The 16,512-nt window shown below is 55.7% G+C and overlaps 2 protein-coding genes across 3 annotated transcripts; both read left to right on the forward strand.

Annotated features, from left to right (window-relative positions):
- The first annotated feature begins 720 nt into the window (after positions 1-720).
- On the forward strand, positions 721-3,322 carry Miga (mitoguardin). The gene is made up of 2 exons (XM_037231139.1): positions 721-737; positions 792-3,322. Exons 1-2 carry the CDS (start codon positions 721-723, stop codon positions 2,059-2,061), a joined length of 1,287 nt encoding a protein of 428 aa, XP_037087034.1. The 3' UTR covers positions 2,062-3,322.
- Positions 3,323-3,862: 540 nt separating this feature from the next.
- On the forward strand, positions 3,863-11,711 carry LOC119105474 (uridine diphosphate glucose pyrophosphatase NUDT14). Of its 2 annotated transcripts, none has more exons than XM_037228943.1 (5): positions 3,863-4,013; positions 6,868-6,976; positions 8,287-8,518; positions 8,722-8,798; positions 10,363-11,711. In XM_037228943.1, exons 1-5 carry the CDS (start codon positions 3,933-3,935, stop codon positions 10,518-10,520), a joined length of 657 nt encoding a protein of 218 aa, XP_037084838.1. In that variant the 5' UTR covers positions 3,863-3,932; the 3' UTR covers positions 10,521-11,711. The 2 variants fall into 2 exon arrangements, with proteins under 2 accessions (XP_037084838.1, XP_037084846.1); XM_037228951.1 differs by lacking the exon at positions 8,722-8,798 and adding an exon at positions 8,849-8,925.
- Positions 11,712-16,512: the final 4,801 nt, after the last annotated feature.

The raw sequence follows: 16,512 nt of genomic DNA on the forward strand, positions 1-16,512 counted from the left end.
ATGCACAATGAAATTGCATTTATTTCGTTCAGTGGTACATGGCTCAAGTGGAAATGTTGCTGATATGCAGTGTATTCTTGAAAAGAAAGGGCAGTGCAACTGGATGCCTCCCATTTTGCAATGGGTCAACCACGGGTGGCAGGTTAGTTCCATCAAATATTTTTTCAAGGCATCCATACAACACCTTTGGCATTAGTAACACTGATTTCAAAAATACATGTTGTGTTCAAACCCAGTTTTGTTTAGGCCCCCCCCCCCCCCATACAGATTATTTGGCACCCATGGTGAAGAAAAAGTACCCTGCAGCTAGAAAGAAAAAATTACATGTCTGGCCCAGCAAGTGGCAAAGATAAAGTACTGAGATGAGCAACAGATTGTTTTGCAGTGTGCATATGCGCCACACTTGATCTGTGATTAGGCCTGCACCAGGTTGGCTACCGGGTTTGCACTAGGTCTGCACTATATGCAATTTTCTATAACAGTTGTCTCTTTCAGGTTACTGCACTTGACTACAGCCAAAAATAAGCTGTGATGTCTGTGACATCACCTGTCCGAGTCCACCTGCCTTCCTGGGAGAGTGTGTTAGTGTTCTCCCGCTCCCACAAGATGTCGCTGCTGGCAGTTGGCGGCGGGGCACTGCTGCTGGGCCTGGCTGGCCGACTGCTGCGCCGACGCCGCGCGCCACCTGGCGTGCTGACGGCTGCCAGCTCGCTGCGCTACATGCGTGCTCAGCCGCGGCCGGCCTCTGTGCGCGCCTCGGCGGCCGGCGACGGCGCCGGCGATGCGGCCAGCCCGGGAGGCACGCTGCGTCGTCGGCGGCTGCCGTCGTCTGCGCTCAGCACGGCCAGTGTGTCGTCGCTGATGACGGTGGTGCCGGAGAACCAGACCGGTCAGATGCTGCCGCAGCAGCTCGGCATGATGGGCATGGAGGCACTGGAGACGGCCACCGGTTACTGGGAGGACGCGCTGGCCGCGTACCGGGCGGACGTGACGGGCGGCGCGGCCGTGCCCAGCCGGGAGGAGGCCGAGTTCTGCCAGCAACTGCAGCGGCTGCTCGACGCCGCCTGCCGGCTGCAGGCCGAGTGCGAACAGATGTTCCTCTTCTACGAGTCGGCGCTGTACCGCTCGTCGTCGGCCACGCCGGTGCCGACGGCGCCGTCGAGTCGCGGCCGCGCGCGCAACGCCTTCAGCGACTGCTCCGTGGACTCGTTCCACTCGGCCGAGGGTGAGGTGGCCGACCTCTCCGACTTCGACGAGCTGGCCGAGCTGAGCGACGCCGCCAGCCAGCTACCACTCTACCAGTCGGCGCTCGAGCTCTACGAGACGGACGGCATTCCGTTCCGCACGCTGCGCACCGCTCGCGTCGGCTGCGGCTCGGATGTCGAGTTCCTGGCGCGGCTGCACTGCGTGCGGCTGGGCTACCAGTGCCTGCTGCTGGAGCCGGCGGCGCGTGCCTGGCTGGTGGACGCCGGCCGGCAGCTGCTGCACGACCTCCTGCTGCGCGCCGACCGACACCCCAAGGACATCGTGGCCGCGTACGATGCTCTCGTGGAGTACCTCTCGCAGCCGGACGTCTGGCCCACCGTCAAGCTGGAGCTGCAGGCGCGCAACGTGAAGTGCTTCACCTTCTACGACATCGTGCTCGACTACATCATCCTGGACGCGTTCGACGACCTCGAGTCGCCGCCGTCGACGGTCGTCGCCGTCATGCAAAACCGTTGGCTCACTAGCAGCTTCAAGGAGTCGGCGCTGAACACGGCAATCTGGTCCGTGATGAAAGCCAAGCGACAGTCGCTAAAGTTCGCCAACGGCTTCAAGTCGCACTTCTACACGCTGGCGGAGCACATGATCCCTGTGCTGGCGTGGGGCCTGCTCGGACCGGACAAGCAGTTTGGCGCCGTCTGCCACCATCTTAAGGACCAGGTTTCGGGCTACGTACAAGATATTTTCAACTCTGACTGTGTGCGCTACACCACAGTGGAGGAGCTGACCGAGGATCTGCTGCGACTGACAAAGGCTCGGTACGAGACGGTCAGCCAGCGTCTGCAGGAGGACGAGTGATGTTTGGCCAGCGCTGTCAGGTGCCAAGTGACGGCCGGCCAGCTGACCAGTGACGGTTAGCCAGCGCTGGCAGGGAACAAGTGACGGCCAGCTGGCTGACCAGTGACGAACCAGCTGACCACTAACAACCAGCTAGACGACCAGTGACAGCCAGCTGACCATTGAGGGTTAGCCAGGGTGGGTGGGGTATAAGTGACGGCCAGTTAGCTGACCAGTAACGGTTAGCCAACTGACCAGTGACGACCAGCCAGCTGAATAGGGATGGCGGACAACTAACCAGTGACGACCAGCTGTCTGACCAGTGGCAGGTATCCAGCTGACCAGTGGAGTTACGGACAGCTATTTCCTACAGGGAGACGAGTGACGGCCAGTCAGCTAACCAGTGACAGAATGGTAGTGCCTTCGGGCACGGGACCGATAGTCCTCGTGCTGAGTTGATTGGATGCTATGTTCGCGCACCAGCGTTGGTAAACGCCACTTGAGCCGGTTGGCGTAGACGTCAATGGTTGTTAAGACGTAACACCTTGCTAACGAATCGTTACATTTGGAGATGCGTGCAGCTTTGGATGGATGAGGTTTTATGGGGAGGGGCATTCCGAATTCAGCATGCAGTGCTCTTGCATTAGTTCGCAGGGTGTGCACATGGTCGCAGCTGCCCAGCAGTGTATGTGACCACCGGGCGTTACAATCCCATGTGACCACCGGGCGTTACAATCCCATGTGACCACCGGGCGTTACAATCCCATGTGATTTGTGAGAAGTGGAGGATCGCGCACCGATCGTGTTGCATCGTACTTCCCCTTGTCTGATGTTGGTGGTTGTGGTGCTTGTGTAATCGCTAGTCCTGTCCTGCCTGGCGGAGATGATGCCAGGTCAATACCAGTTTGACTCATTGACCTAATGGCCGTGTACTGCGGCGTCGTTTTTTCTGCTGTCACTGGATGAAGCGATGCACAGGTTGGGTTGGCGCCTAAGTCTCGGGAACACGCCAGTGAGTGCGTTGCGTGGTCGTGCCTGGCCCAGCTGTGTCGTCGCTGTCGGCTAGAAGCCTCTCGGCTGCCTGGTGAGCACTCCTCATCTTGGTGAGGTGCTCGTGTGGACAGCATAAGTAAAGCATGTAGCCATGCATTCACCGGCCTTACATTGACCGTAGCTAGATACAAGTAGCGTCCTGAACTATTCCATTGCTTGCGTTCCCTGTGCTATGAGTGGATTTATCCAGGTGATGCGCGACGTCATTGTGAACAATATACGTTGGTAAGTGGTGGCGATGCTGCGTTACGTGGCTGTCAAGATGCCTCGAGCAAACTCGCTTTTAGTTTGTTTTGGTTGGCATTGAACATGGGTCTGTTTTTCTCGCGTAGACAATGAGGATGAATGGTGGAAGTCAGGGTGCATCCTGTAGGGGTTTTACTTAGAACAAAGCTTGTTTGAAGTCATATTTTGAGATCTGACGCGGTCACACGAAATCCAAATGTAATGCGAATTTTAATGTATTCGGTTTTAGGGACGGCACCCCGCTACGTCCCCAGCACCCCTTGCATTTGCCCCAGATAGGCAGGTGATGTTGCGTAAGTCACTCTCTATCTGCCTGCGTATCTCTTACGAACGTCTATTTCTTAGATGCTTGCCGAGTCCAGCGGGCCCATGTCATGCGATGTCTGTCTCGAACGAGAAGCGCAAAATTGAGACCTGACGAGAGTGGGGCGCTCGAAAAGAAAAGAAAACAGCTAGAATACATTAGTGGCGTGGGTGCTACGTTTTCGTCCATTATTTATCCAATGCATTTGGTGCGCGGAGCTCCGTGGGTCGACACTGTTGGGGATTGGGCTAGAGTCGGGGGCCGGCCGGCATTTGTTCGACTGTACAACATGGATAATATCACGGATGTGTCAACTGAGCCTCTCGGAGAGTCACACTACGTCAAACCACTACGCATGCATTACAAACAGGTATGCTTTTGATATGCAGGTCGCGTACATTACCAATCACATCATGAGTTACCTTGTGAGCGATCCGGCTCGGGGCCCGGTCCCCAATAATTACAGCAGGGGTGTGGTTTCTATGCAGTTCGATATTGGGGACCCAGCTCGGGGCCTTGTCCCCAATAATCACAGCAGGAATTTTTTATGCAGTTTGATGGCTTTTGCCCCCCCCCCCCTCCCAACTTGGGTTCCAGCCCCTCCTCCGACTTAAAGTAGATGGTTATGGTATACATTGATACCTAATGTTAAAAAAGAGCATCGTGCATCAGTCATTGTTTCTAAGGCAGAACATATTGTAAATAGTTGTAAAACAGGTCAGGGTGTACTTTCCTACCTAACGTTAGAAAAAATCATTGTACACCATTCGTCGTGTTTAAGGCAGGACATATCGTAAATAATCTCAAAACAGGTAGAATCATGCTCCTACCTTTGAATTTCAATAACTTTGATGGCGGGCCCCCGAGCGCCGCGCGCACTGCACCGCCTGGACTCCCTAGCGCCGTTTCTGCGTTGCCGTTGCGTAAATACAATATTTCTGCTTACCAAGAACTCTACAAAATGTATGGGACCAAAGTAAACCATTCGTCGTGTTTAAGGCAGGACATATCATAAATAAGCACAAAACAGGTAGATTCATAATCTTACCTTCAATTTTTTTATAATTACGATGGCGAGCTCCCGAGCGCCGCACACACACAGCACCCGCGACACCGGCGCCATTACTGCGCGGGTCACAACATTACTGTGCATCAAGCAGCATCAAGAACCATAAAAATGTGCCGGGCCAAGGCGACAAGAATCCATGAAATTTGATCCTCGACGCCAACGGGACCATGGGTTGCAGGGGGATTGGGTGGGGAATGTAAAGCAAAATGAGAACATGACAGCTAAATAAAAGCTCACTATATGGCACCTATATATGGCGTGGAACATGGATGCCAATGGGATGCTGGGTTGAAGGGGATATAGGGTGGGGAGGTTAGGTGAGGTGAGGTGAGGTGAGGTGAGGTGAGGTGAGGTGAGGTGAGGTGAGGTGAGGTGAGGTGAGGTGAGGTGAGGTGAGGTGAGGTGAGGTGAGGTTAGGTTAGGTTAGGTTAGGTTAGGTTAGGTTAGGTTAGGTTAGGTTAGGTTAGGTTAGGTTAGGTTAGGTTAGGTTAGGTTAGGTTAGGTTAGGTTAGGTTAGGTTAGGTTAGGTTAGGTTAGGTTAGGTTAGGTTAGGTTAGTTAGGTTAGGTTAGCTTAGCTAAGCTTAGGTTCTGGTCTATTAGCTTATATCTAAGCTCATAAGGTCTATGAGCTTATATCTAAGCTCAGGTTAGGTTAGGTTAGGTTAGGTTAGGTTAGGTTAGGTTAGGTTAGGTTAGGTTAGGTTAGGTTAGGTTAGGTTAGGTTAGGTTAGGTTAGGTTAGGATAGGATAGGATAGGTTAGGTTAGGTTAGGATAGGTCAGGTCAGGTCAGGTCAGGTCAGGTCAGGCTAGCTTAGCTTAGCTTAGCTATGGGATGCTGGGTTGAAGGGGATATAGGGTGGGGAGGTTAGGTTAGGTTAGGTTGGTTAGGTTAGGTTAGGTTAGGTTAGGTTAGGTTAGGTTAGGTTAGGTTAGGTTAGGTTAGGTTAGGTTAGGTTAGGTTAGGTTAGGTTAGGTTAGGTTAGGTTAGGTTAGGTTAGGTTTGGTTAGGTTAGGTTAGGCTAGTTTAGGATATGTTCTGGACCAGATTTTGGTTGCTTTATTATTGTTACCTTGGTCCCGTACATGTTTTATGGTTCTTGATAAGCAGAAATATTGTGCTTTCGCAACAACGCAAAAACGGCGCTTGGGAGTCGATGCGGTGCGGTGTGGTGCGTGCGGCGCTCGGGAACTCGCTATCGTATTTATTGAAATTCGAGGGTAGGAGCATGATTCTATCTGTTTTGAAATTATTTACGATATGCTCCGCCTTAAACACGACGAATGGTTTACTTTGGTCCCGTACATTTTGTAGAGCTCTTGGTAAGCAGAAATATTGTATTTACGCAACGGCAACGCAGAAACGGCGCTGGGGAGTCCAGGCGGTGCGGTGCGCGCGGCGCTCGGAGCCCGCCATCGAAGTTATTGAAATTCGAAGGTAGGAGCATGATTCTACCTGTTTTGAGATTATTTACGATTTGTGCCGCCTTAAACACGACGAATGGTGTGCAATGATTTTTTCTAACGTTAGGTAGGAAAGTACACCTACACCGTAAAACAGGTCATCTTAACTCTTGCCTTGGAACTTAAATAACTATGATGGCAAACAACCGAGCTCCCACAACCCTGGTGGATCAATGATCCTGCTATGGCTTGCTATGCGTGGGTTTATTAGCCCAATCAGGCCTTATTCAAAAGAAGCTGTCTGGAATCAAATCCTTGTAATATGAGTACTGGATATCATCTCACAAGGTCAACACAGTTGGTGAGTGACTGGTTTTTTGGGGGAATTCCAATGACTGCCCATATGTGTCTCAAACAGAAGCCAGTGATCGTGGTAAATGTTGATGCCTCAAACAGTTATTGCAGACCCCTCTACCATGTATCATGTCCCCACATGCTCCCAACATGAATCATGACATTGCCTCTGCATCTGACTCATGATATTGCTGCTATGGGTCAAATGTAGTGTTGTTCTCTGGATGTGAATGCAGATCATTGTTTTTTGTGGCACATGCAAGGCTCAGTGCCTCCTGTACAGACGTGATGCAGTGGGTGATCAGTGCTGGTTGTTACAGAAAAATATAGCCTATAGCATCACAAGATCTGCACCGTTTTTCACCACTTGAACGTATTACTGATTCCTTTTCTTTCAGAATGGCGTCGCAAAATCGTGGGACCTGATGAAGGTTCATGATGCTGTAGCTGTTCTGATTCATAATACCAGCAGAAATGTGCTGGTCTTTGTTCGCCAATTTCGACCAGGTTTGTTCCTTGTTCCGCCATTGTTGCAATGACTGCTAACAACCCCGTGCAGGTTAGCATATTCTTTAGCAGATGGTCGCATGGTAAGTGCTTGTAAGTAAAATGTTGCAACAAAAACATCGTGGGGGACAAAATATTGTGTACCCATAGACAGCAAGCACAGTATCGTTTGCAGATGACCGTAAGTGGCTAAAACCACCGGTAAAAATGTCACCGGCAATTTTGTACTGCAAAAGCACACGGGGAATGCCTTATCCAAAAATAACTTGCAAATGCAGAAGACCAAAGTCGTCTGTGAAATGATGAAACTCAGCGATAAAAATCGGCGGGGACAATGGCCACATAACAACGGAGCGTCGTGAACGTGATCGCCGTGAGCCTATGGTGAACGAAAGTATCATCTCTTGTAGAAACGTCAGGTATTTAAGGTTTGGTACTTAAGTAAGAAGCCGACCTGAACTAAGCGGAACCAACGTGGCTGCGAATCCTCAGAAAAGACAGCGGCAGCACTGGATGCTATTGCATGTTCATGTATGGAGGCTTCAGATCTCCGCTCCTCCCCTTCTCCTCTTCAGACAGATTTGCACCTAATGGTCGAAGTCTAAGAGGCGTGTTCGATACTCATTCTGTGTAACTGCGCCTGGTGTGGTGCGTATCTTGGGTTTGGACAGCAGTTCTGCGTCAAATATGCAGGCATTGCTGGCTCATCGTCGAAGTTTCTGGCCAGGATCCGTCACTGGGGATGTGTGGGCCAAGACGTCCAGCATTAAGTTGACTATTCGGCTCCAGCCGCTTTCTTACCGTCGCCAACCGGAAGCCAGGCACCCGCTCGATCCACACCCGTTCTATGTGCTGAAGATAAATCTGTATGACGTCCCTTTAAGGTGACAGTATATCTAAGGCTGCGTTTGCTCTTTATGTAAACGTTCTTGGAATAAGAACATGGACTGTCAGTTGCATTTTAATTTGAGTCCAAGACTCCTTGCTGCTTCCGGTCCGCAGAGCTGACTGAATCTCGGCTCCAGCCCATGCAAGTTTGTAAAAAAGTCGACTGCGCAATGACTCAGCACAATTTTCGTCAACTTCGGAGTCACTGTCGATCTCACTCGGGACCAGGCTGGCAGGCAACGGTTGGCAGGCAATGGCTGCCTGTCTGGCTCCAGACCTCCGCCCCTCCCCTGCTACCACAATTTTGAGCTGTATCGGGCAGCACTCGACCGCTTCCCCAGCCACTGCTCTCATATCTGTCGCCTGGTGTTCCGTGATGTGCGTCCTCGCCGTGTGACACCTGGCGTCGCCGCGGCCGGCAGCGGTGTACCTGGGCAGCCTGGCGTCTTCGGCCTGCACCGACCCGTCCCAGGTGGAGCTGGGCCGGCCGGCAGACGCCGCCGGCCAGCCCGGCTCCCGCGGCGTCACTCTGGAGCTCTGTGCCGGCTGTGTCGACAAGCGCAAGACGCTGCTGGAGATCGCCCGCGAGGAGGTGCTCGAGGAGTGCGGCTACGACGTGCCGCTGGACCGGTTCGAGCGCATCAAGTCGTTTGTGTGAGTGCGCTGCCGCTGATGAAAACGCGCCGAGCTTCCATGGTGGTCCCCCGTCTGTGAATGCTTCTACGGCCGACGATGGTCAACAAATGCTGGCCTTTTTACCAGGCCGTGTAATTGTCCGGGATTTGTCCGTGCGTGGTTTGCGGTGTGTCAGCACTGGCGCACTGGCGGGCAGCCGTGACAGCCACTGCCGGTTTCAGGGGGTCGGTGGGCCTGACCGGGTCGAGGATGTCGTTGTATTTCGCCGCCGTGGCGGATGAGCAGCGCACGGCGACAGGTGAGAGCCGCCGCCCCCGCCCGAGCCGACACAGACCGGGCCTGTTGCAGATGCAACGAGGGCACCAGCGGCGACCTGATGACCGTGTTTCACGTGTCCGTCACCGACACGGACCGCACCGGCCCTGGTAACACGCCAGCACGCGCGGGGGGGGGGGGGGCGCTGCTGTCGCAGCCGGAGTCACTGCTATGTCTGAAATTAAATTGTATGATCTGCATCTCCAGACGGACAACTTTGCTTCGTCAGATACCAGCTCAGTGCTCGTCGGTAACCCACCTTGGCATGTAATTCGAATGTGACTCGAAAATACCGTCTTCCGTAGCATTTTTGTTGTGGCGTGTTTTCGTGTGATGGTGTTACTTTCTTTTTGTTGAGAATGAATCTTACTTTGGTGTAAAATGTTAGAAGTTTTGGATACCTGTCACTGAATTTGAAACACCCCGTGGGTCAGAAATTGAAGTTCGGAGGACCATAGGGCATGCGGTGATGCGATGAAGTAGCTTGGCGGGACGTTCCCTAGGCCTCGTTTTCACACGTGCGTCTTTGGGACTGCAGGTGATCCATGCTTTTGAAGGGTCCGGTGAGGTCGGGATGGCTTATTTAAAACTGTTGGCGAAGTGTGTATTAAAGGCCATTACATCATAATGGTCTAACACAATGACATTGAAAAGATGTTTTCCAACTCCGGTTTTTGTACAAGTGACAATTTCGATTTGAAGGGAGTATGTCACCTTTTTGTACTTTTCACAGATATGACAATGAATAATGATGTAGATGCTAACTATGGTGTATTTGATAAGGCGTTATTCACGCAGTGTTGCTTCACCAGCATCATCACTCCTCCCCGTATCATTAACGTAGGGAGCGTAAACCTTCCCACCGCGGGAGGGGGAGGCTGAAGACCGCGTGTCGGGAACCGGCCCAGATCTGCAATATACTCATACTAACCGACGAGACAACGAACAGTCGTACTAGCAACAGTGCAGATGGATATTTGCGGTCTCTCACGCAGCATAAGTGCACAAACCAAATATGTGGTGGCTGTCGTCCGCCCGTATTCCAGCGTTTGTAAGATTGTGGAACAGATTTTCTCAACCGCAGCAGGTAGAACCATGAAACTAGATGTGCGATGTGGGTGAAAGTACTGTGCACATCCTGAACTGATCTCTGTGCTACCTCACTCATGGGTGTGCCAGTCATGGGCTGAGAAGTCTACAACGTCACCGTTTACGAAACTGGCATCAACTGGAACAGGCTAGTGCATAGACAGACAAAATATAGTCGTGTTACTAACATTGGGACGTAATCTGGTTCGTTGTAAGTAATTTCTACCTAAATTTGATTAGGGAGTTCGTATTCTGACCTGAGTTCATCTTCACAAGATGGGGAGTTTCTGAGTCTCACTCACACACAGACTGCATATATATATATATATATATATATATATATATATATATATATATATCTGTGTGGTATGCAACGCCGCTGCTCATCCGTTTGGTGAGGGCTCCGTCATGTTGACCCTGCGCCTGCATCACAGCTGCGCTTCTGCCCCTGTGCGCAGGTGGCGGCAACCCTGAGGAGGGCGAGGTGATCGAGGTGGTGGAGATGACCATAGACCAGGTCCGTCAGTACGTCAGCCAGGACGACGTGCTCTCGCCACCCGGCTTCCTCTTCTGCATCTACTGGTTCTTCATGCACAAGCTGAAGCAGTCGCTGTAGTGGATGGGTTGTGGGGAACCGATCCAGGCTGGCTTACTTCAGGTGTTCTACGACCAGCCTCACGTGTTTTGCGCCGCACATGAGGATGACACACTGTGTTCAAGAGGTCACCGTCAGCACAGGAATGTAGTTTTTCAATATAGCTATTTTTAGGGGAGAAGAGCACGAAAACTGGCTAAACCTGCCCTCTAGAGCTCACCTAACAACGGGTTTCCACCCAGCTTTGATCCACTTCCTTCCCAAAGTTGTGGAGGGGAGGGGCCTGGAGCCCACTTGCAGCTGCCAAGACGGCTACACCCCTGTGTCAGTGGCGCACAGCCCTGCTGCAGTGATCTGCTCCGTGGTGCATTCTCAATACTCAGTATTTTTTTTCCCCATTTTGTTCAATACAAGGGAAATAGCCATGACGTGCATTGGCCGTTGACCTTGCCATGGTATGTGCGTGATATATTTTTGGAATGGGAGCTTAACGCCATGCAATCGCAAGGTACAATATTGATTATGTGAATGTACTAACACTTGGTTATTGGTACTTGTTTTACTTGCTGGGTGATATGTTTTGGAACAGCTGCGGCAGGGTTGTTTTAGTCGGATCTCGGGGCGCCCAGCTACGTTTAGTAGCTGTGGTGGGTCGCCTAGGAGCCAGTACAGACTGCTGGCAAAATGTCTGCTCCAACATTGACAGCGGAAACCAGCATTATATATGCGTATCGATGTGACTGGGTGCCTGACAAATACATCGATATGCTTGGTGAATCTGGGTCCACACGAGTAATGGAAAGCATAATCATGATTCTGATGTATCACTGGAAACGTTCTGTGACTGTTGAGTGCGCTTCACGTGGGTTCATGTTATGTGCCCGCGTGTGCGTCCTCTCGCACGTTGTGTGTGTGCCTGAACCACCCTCAAAGGTACTTGCCTTATCCGTTCACGCGGATGACGGACTGATATGTCACCAGGGCGACTACCTGTGGTGGCCTCGGACACCAATGGAACGATGCCGTGATTAAATGTTGCCATGGAAGTGCGCTGACAATGCGTCCATGGCACGTGCAAAATGAGGTGGGCTTTTCTCGGCTCCGACCAGGATACAGGATGACCGATCTGGCGAGGTTGGCTGATTCTCCGACGTCGACAGTGGAATGGTTTTGGTTCAGGCCATGACTGGTTGCGGGTGTGATGAACGTATGTGATGAACGGTGTGTGATGCGATGAGCAGTGCGGATGCGAACCGGTGTGACGCGCGTTACGGTGGGACTGATAACGCCGCTTCCGTGCTCAAGGACGGTCGTTCTTTACTGCGTTGTTGTATTGGTGCAAATCTGGAGAAAGATGGACCCAACGAGGTCCCTAGCTACGAGGACGGTGCACATGGTGGACACGTACGCGCCTCTCAGCGGATTACACTGTCAGTTGGTGGCCTGCGCCGAGCAGACTACGCGCTAGTTCCGCTCCGCCCACCGGTCTCCTCCTCCGCAATGAACGCCACCTCGCGCGCGTCAGCCGCCGGCGGGTAGAAGAGCACCAGCAGCCGGGAGTCGTCGAACACGGCGCCATCTCTGCGCAGCCCGCGCTCCAGCTGCGCGCCCCGCTCTCGCCAGCCGACGGGGCCCAGGCCGGCCTCGTCCCGCCGCAGGAGGCGCACGTGCATGCGCGTGTCGGGCTGGTCCAGCAGGAATATGCTCGTCTGGAGGGGCGGCGGCGGCGCCGCCTGATCGGCCGGTGCCAGGTAGCGGCAGAGCGCGGCGGCCGGCGGCGGGCCGCGCCGCAGCAGCAGCAGCAGCGGCGCCGCCGGCCGCAGCGGCCGCCTCTCGCTGTTCTCCCCGGCTGCGTAGCGCTCCAGGCGGCGCCGGCAGCGCGGCACGGCGCCCAGGCACGAGCCAGCGCTACCCGGCCCGGCGACGCACACCCAGCGCGAGGCCGGGTAGTACCGCGTCTCGTAGCCGTCGCCGGCCGCCTTGATGACGTAGGGCGCGAGTTGGACGTCGGGCGGCGCTGCTCTGCCGCGGGCCGAGCTGTTGGCAGCGCTCGGCATGGGGGCGGCGTCAGCTGCTGCGTGGCTGTCGTCCTCGCGGGCTGTTCTGCCGCCGCGGGCGCTGCTTTCGTACTTCGCCTGGCGGAGCCCATAACCTCCCGCCGGAGCGACGCCCCAGGGCATCATGCCCGCACCCATCACATGGCCCGCCTCGTGGCCGCCTGGCGCGTGGCGATGGCTCCACGTATTAGCGCCGGTCATGGCATGATCACGCATCATGCCATGACCATGTGCGTGACTTCCGGCGTGATTGTATGACGTCATGCCGGGTCTGACGTCATTGATGCTGGGCTGTCCGTATTTTCCCGTGTTGACGTGCATCCCGGAGCCCCCAGCTGCCTCCAATCCGCGAGCGTAGCCAGCCATGTACGCTGCGGTCATCGGATCGTCTCTTGTGTACATGCCCTGGTCTGGACGATAGCCACCGTACTCCTGAGCCCACGGACCGCCGCCGCCCGCCATCATGTGGCCGGGACCTCTGTGGTGGGCGTGGCCGTCGGTCGGCCGGGTGCGCCCGTGACCGGCGCCAGGGTACCACGGAGCTTCGTACCGCGTACCTCCGCCATAGCCGCGCCCTGAGGCGGGCCCGTACACGTACCCGGAACCATGCGCCGAGTCCCAGTGATCGTGCGAGCTCGTGTGGCCCCCGGCGGCGGGACACGCGCGCGGCCCACCGGCGCTGTCATGTCCGTGGTGCACAGCGTCCTTGTGGTTGCCGTCTGCCGCGTGCGGCCCGGCTGGGTCCCGATCCTGCGCGACGGCGGGGCCTTGGCCAGAGTCCTCCGTCGCCGGGGCCTGGTCGCCGTCCTCTCCGGCAGCGGCCGGCGGCGGGCCGCCGCCGGAGAACAGCAGCAGCAGGCGGTCGTCGAGCGATGCACCGCCTCCGCCGCCTCCGCCGCCGTTGCTGCCGTTGGTATGTCCGGCTGCCGCTGCCCTGCTCGGCAGCAGGACGGCCGCCAGCAGGCCACTCCACAGCCAGAGCATCTGCCGCGGACGGGCGTGTCAAACGCAGGCGTCATACGGCGGCGGACGCGGGTCACAAACCGCCACCACAAACTGCGGGTCACAAACCGCCGTCACAAACCGCGGGCACAAGGCGAGCCTGAAGTCTCTCGGTGGGGCTCGGAAGAAGGCGGTTCAGAAGGCCAGTTGCGTCTCAAGCGTGCAGTGGCAGAGAAGCGGTTGTATTGTGAGCGATACGTTCGGTGATCAGCGTCCAGTCAATATTACCTTGGGGCGAGTTGCCGCGGAATCCTCTCTCGTCGCGAGGGCAAGCTCTGCCGTCGGCAGACGTTGCTTAAGTGTTGACGCCAGCCCCGCTGCCGCCTGATTTATGCCGGGCCCAGGCTCGGCGGAGCGTGGAGAGCCTCCCGCCCGGGGCGGGCCGCTGACGGCGGTAATCGGGGCCTCTGGCACGGCAGGGCCGGCTCGCACCGGACCGGCTTCCGGGCCCGCCGGGGTACACGGGGCCGCCGCATCGACGCGCAAAATTGCGGTGGCAGGTATCCGTAATATCGGCGCTTCTGCAGCGCACTGAGTGAGTACAGATGCCGGGTGGCGGGGCTCGTCACACTGACATGACCTTGGGAAGTTCCGCATGAAATAGCTTGGAGATGTGCACACACTGACTCAACTGCTTTCATTTTTTTTTTTTTTTGGTCTCATTTATACTCCGGCCTTCCGTCCGCCGGATGCTTCAGTACAGGCAACACTTCCCGCATCTTGTCTTGCGTTCGTTTCGTTTGAGTCTTGATTCTCCCTTCGTTAGTCATTATCTGATGTTTCTTGTCCGTACTTCTTGACCATTGATGTGACCTGCGTTGTTTCCCACCTGTTGTGGCTTGTTGAGCTACAGCAGTGGTACCAGTCACCTCCATTTGCAGCGGGCTATACCGACCACCGCGATCGCTCTCCTAGGCTCTGACCAGGCAGCGGCTCGTCCCCTGACCCACTGTCGTCCTCCAAGGTACTCTGACTGGATAGCGGCTCGTCCCCCGACCCGCTGTCGTCCTGCGAGACTCTGACTAGATGGCGGCTCGTCCCCTGACCCGCTGTCGTCCTCCGAGGCTCTGACCCGGCAGCGGCTCGTCCTCTGACCCACTGTCTCCTCCGAGACTCTGACTGGATAGCGGCTCGTCCCCTGACCCGCTGTCGTCCTCCGAGACTCTAACTGGATAGCAGCTCGTCCCCTGACCCGCTGTCGTCCTCCGAGACTCTGACCAGGCAGCGACTCCTCCCCTGGCCCACTGTCTCCTCCGAGGCTCTGACCCGGCAGTGGCTCGTCCCCTGACCCACTGTCTCCTCCGAGGCTGTGACCAGGCAGCGGCTCGTCCCCTGACCCACTGTCTCCTCCGAGGCTCTGACCCGGCAGCGGCTCGTCCCCTGACCCACTGTCTCCTCCGAGGCTCTGACTGGATGGCGGCTGGTCCCCTGACCCACTGTCGTCTTCCGAGACTGACTGGATAGCGGCCCGTCTCCTGACCCGCTGTCTCTTCCGAGGTTCTGTCCGGGCAGCGGCTCGCACCCTGACTGAGTCTGCGCGTCGAACGGAACCCGCCGCGGGCTGGGGCTGACAGCGCCGATCGGCCCTAGTCGCGAGCGGCTTGGCCTCGACTGCAGATGCCTCGGTACTGCCGCGTGCCGCGTGTGAGCCGTTCGGTGCAAGGCGACTGCGTGGGGCTGGCGAGTACCGGGCTTGTTTTGTTCGGTCCAACTCACGTGGGTCGCGAGAGTACAATTTGCTGGCATCGTGCAGCATTTGCTGACTGTCCTTACATGACTGTGTGTGGGTGCTGAGCATGCGCCCGCACAACCCATCTGTATGTTACACTACGGTCAGCCCAAAGAGCACACTTGTTACATTAGCGCCTGGGACTGTAAAACCCGCAAGATAGCTGTCCAAACCGTTTGAAAAATGATCAAATCACACGGTGCAGTGGTATGGACAGCATTGTGCACAGCAGCATCCATCGGTTTCTGATTGGGATGCGCTGATATTCCGCGGCAGAGGCAAAATGCTGCACGCATGCGAATAATTTGGCGTCGGATGAACGCATTCATCACATACAAGGAAGGCAGTCTCGATACACTATTGCCAGAATAAGATCATTTCCAAAAAGCATCTCCAACTCTCAATCATTCGTGTCATTCGGGCAACTCTCAATCATATCAGGTATTCGTGCGTCTGAGGGACGGACATGTCGAGGTGTCCGATCCGATTAGTGGGACCACGCCAAGGAAAGCCATGTTGAAAGGCTTCAATCGGTGCTTGCCTGTGGTGTGCGGTACGCGGCAGTTCCCACGACCACAGCGCATTTGCGTCGGTCCGGAAACGTGTGTTTGCTTTGTCGCGCTCGAGCAGTTGGCGTTCGGCGGCTGTGCCGCCCCCACACGGCCTCCGTGGCGAGCAAAACCCGGCGGCACGCGCCCCTGGTCCCGCCCTGTTGACACCGCTCGGCCGGTCACGTGTCACGCGTCACGTGTCGGCGCCGGCGGCACGTGACCTCGCGCGGCGCGCCGGGGCCTCACCCAGGGTCGCCGCCCGCCGAGAAAAGGCGCGCCGTGGTCGGCGGGGCTGCAGACGGCGTCCGCGGCTGGCCCCGGCTCGCTGCTCAGGCCCTCACCATGGCGCTGCCGCTCCGATGGGCCGTCGCCTGTCTAGCTCTCGCCCGGTCGTCAGCGGTAAGGACCACACGCGGCGGTAGCGCGCCTGCCACTGCTCTCGAGCGTGCTGAACTATGATTATTGGTCCCTGGGACGTCGCATTGTGTGATAGTTTTCCATTGTCAGCTGGCTGCAGTTTTGATATACGGGTGTCACCTGCCCTCCATCAGCGCCGGCTGGCGGTAGTGGCGGCGGTGGCGATGGTGGCGGGGTTGCTCTGTCCGAGGACATTGGAGTCCGGGAGTACCGACCGTGTCCGTGTTCAGCAGGTGGAGAGGCTGCCGATGGTGCAC

Source organism: Pollicipes pollicipes, unplaced genomic scaffold (genome assembly GCF_011947565.3).
Source record: "Pollicipes pollicipes isolate AB1234 unplaced genomic scaffold, Ppol_2.1 Scaffold_2555;HRSCAF=2994_pilon_pilon_pilon, whole genome shotgun sequence".
Taxonomy (NCBI): Eukaryota; Metazoa; Arthropoda; class Thecostraca; order Pollicipedomorpha; family Pollicipedidae; genus Pollicipes; species Pollicipes pollicipes.

Bases quoted from the DNA above. Each gene is read 5' to 3' on its own strand.
- LOC119105474 (XM_037228943.1), top strand. From the start codon at position 3,933: ATGGATAATATCACGGATGTGTCAACTGAGCCTCTCGGAGAGTCACAC. The intron at 6,977-8,286 runs GTTTGTTCCTTG...CGCGGCCGGCAG, and splicing joins TGTTCGCCAATTTCGACCAG to CGGTGTACCTGGGCAGCCTG. The intron at 8,799-10,362 runs GTGAGAGCCGCC...CCCTGTGCGCAG, and splicing joins TGAGCAGCGCACGGCGACAG to GTGGCGGCAACCCTGAGGAG.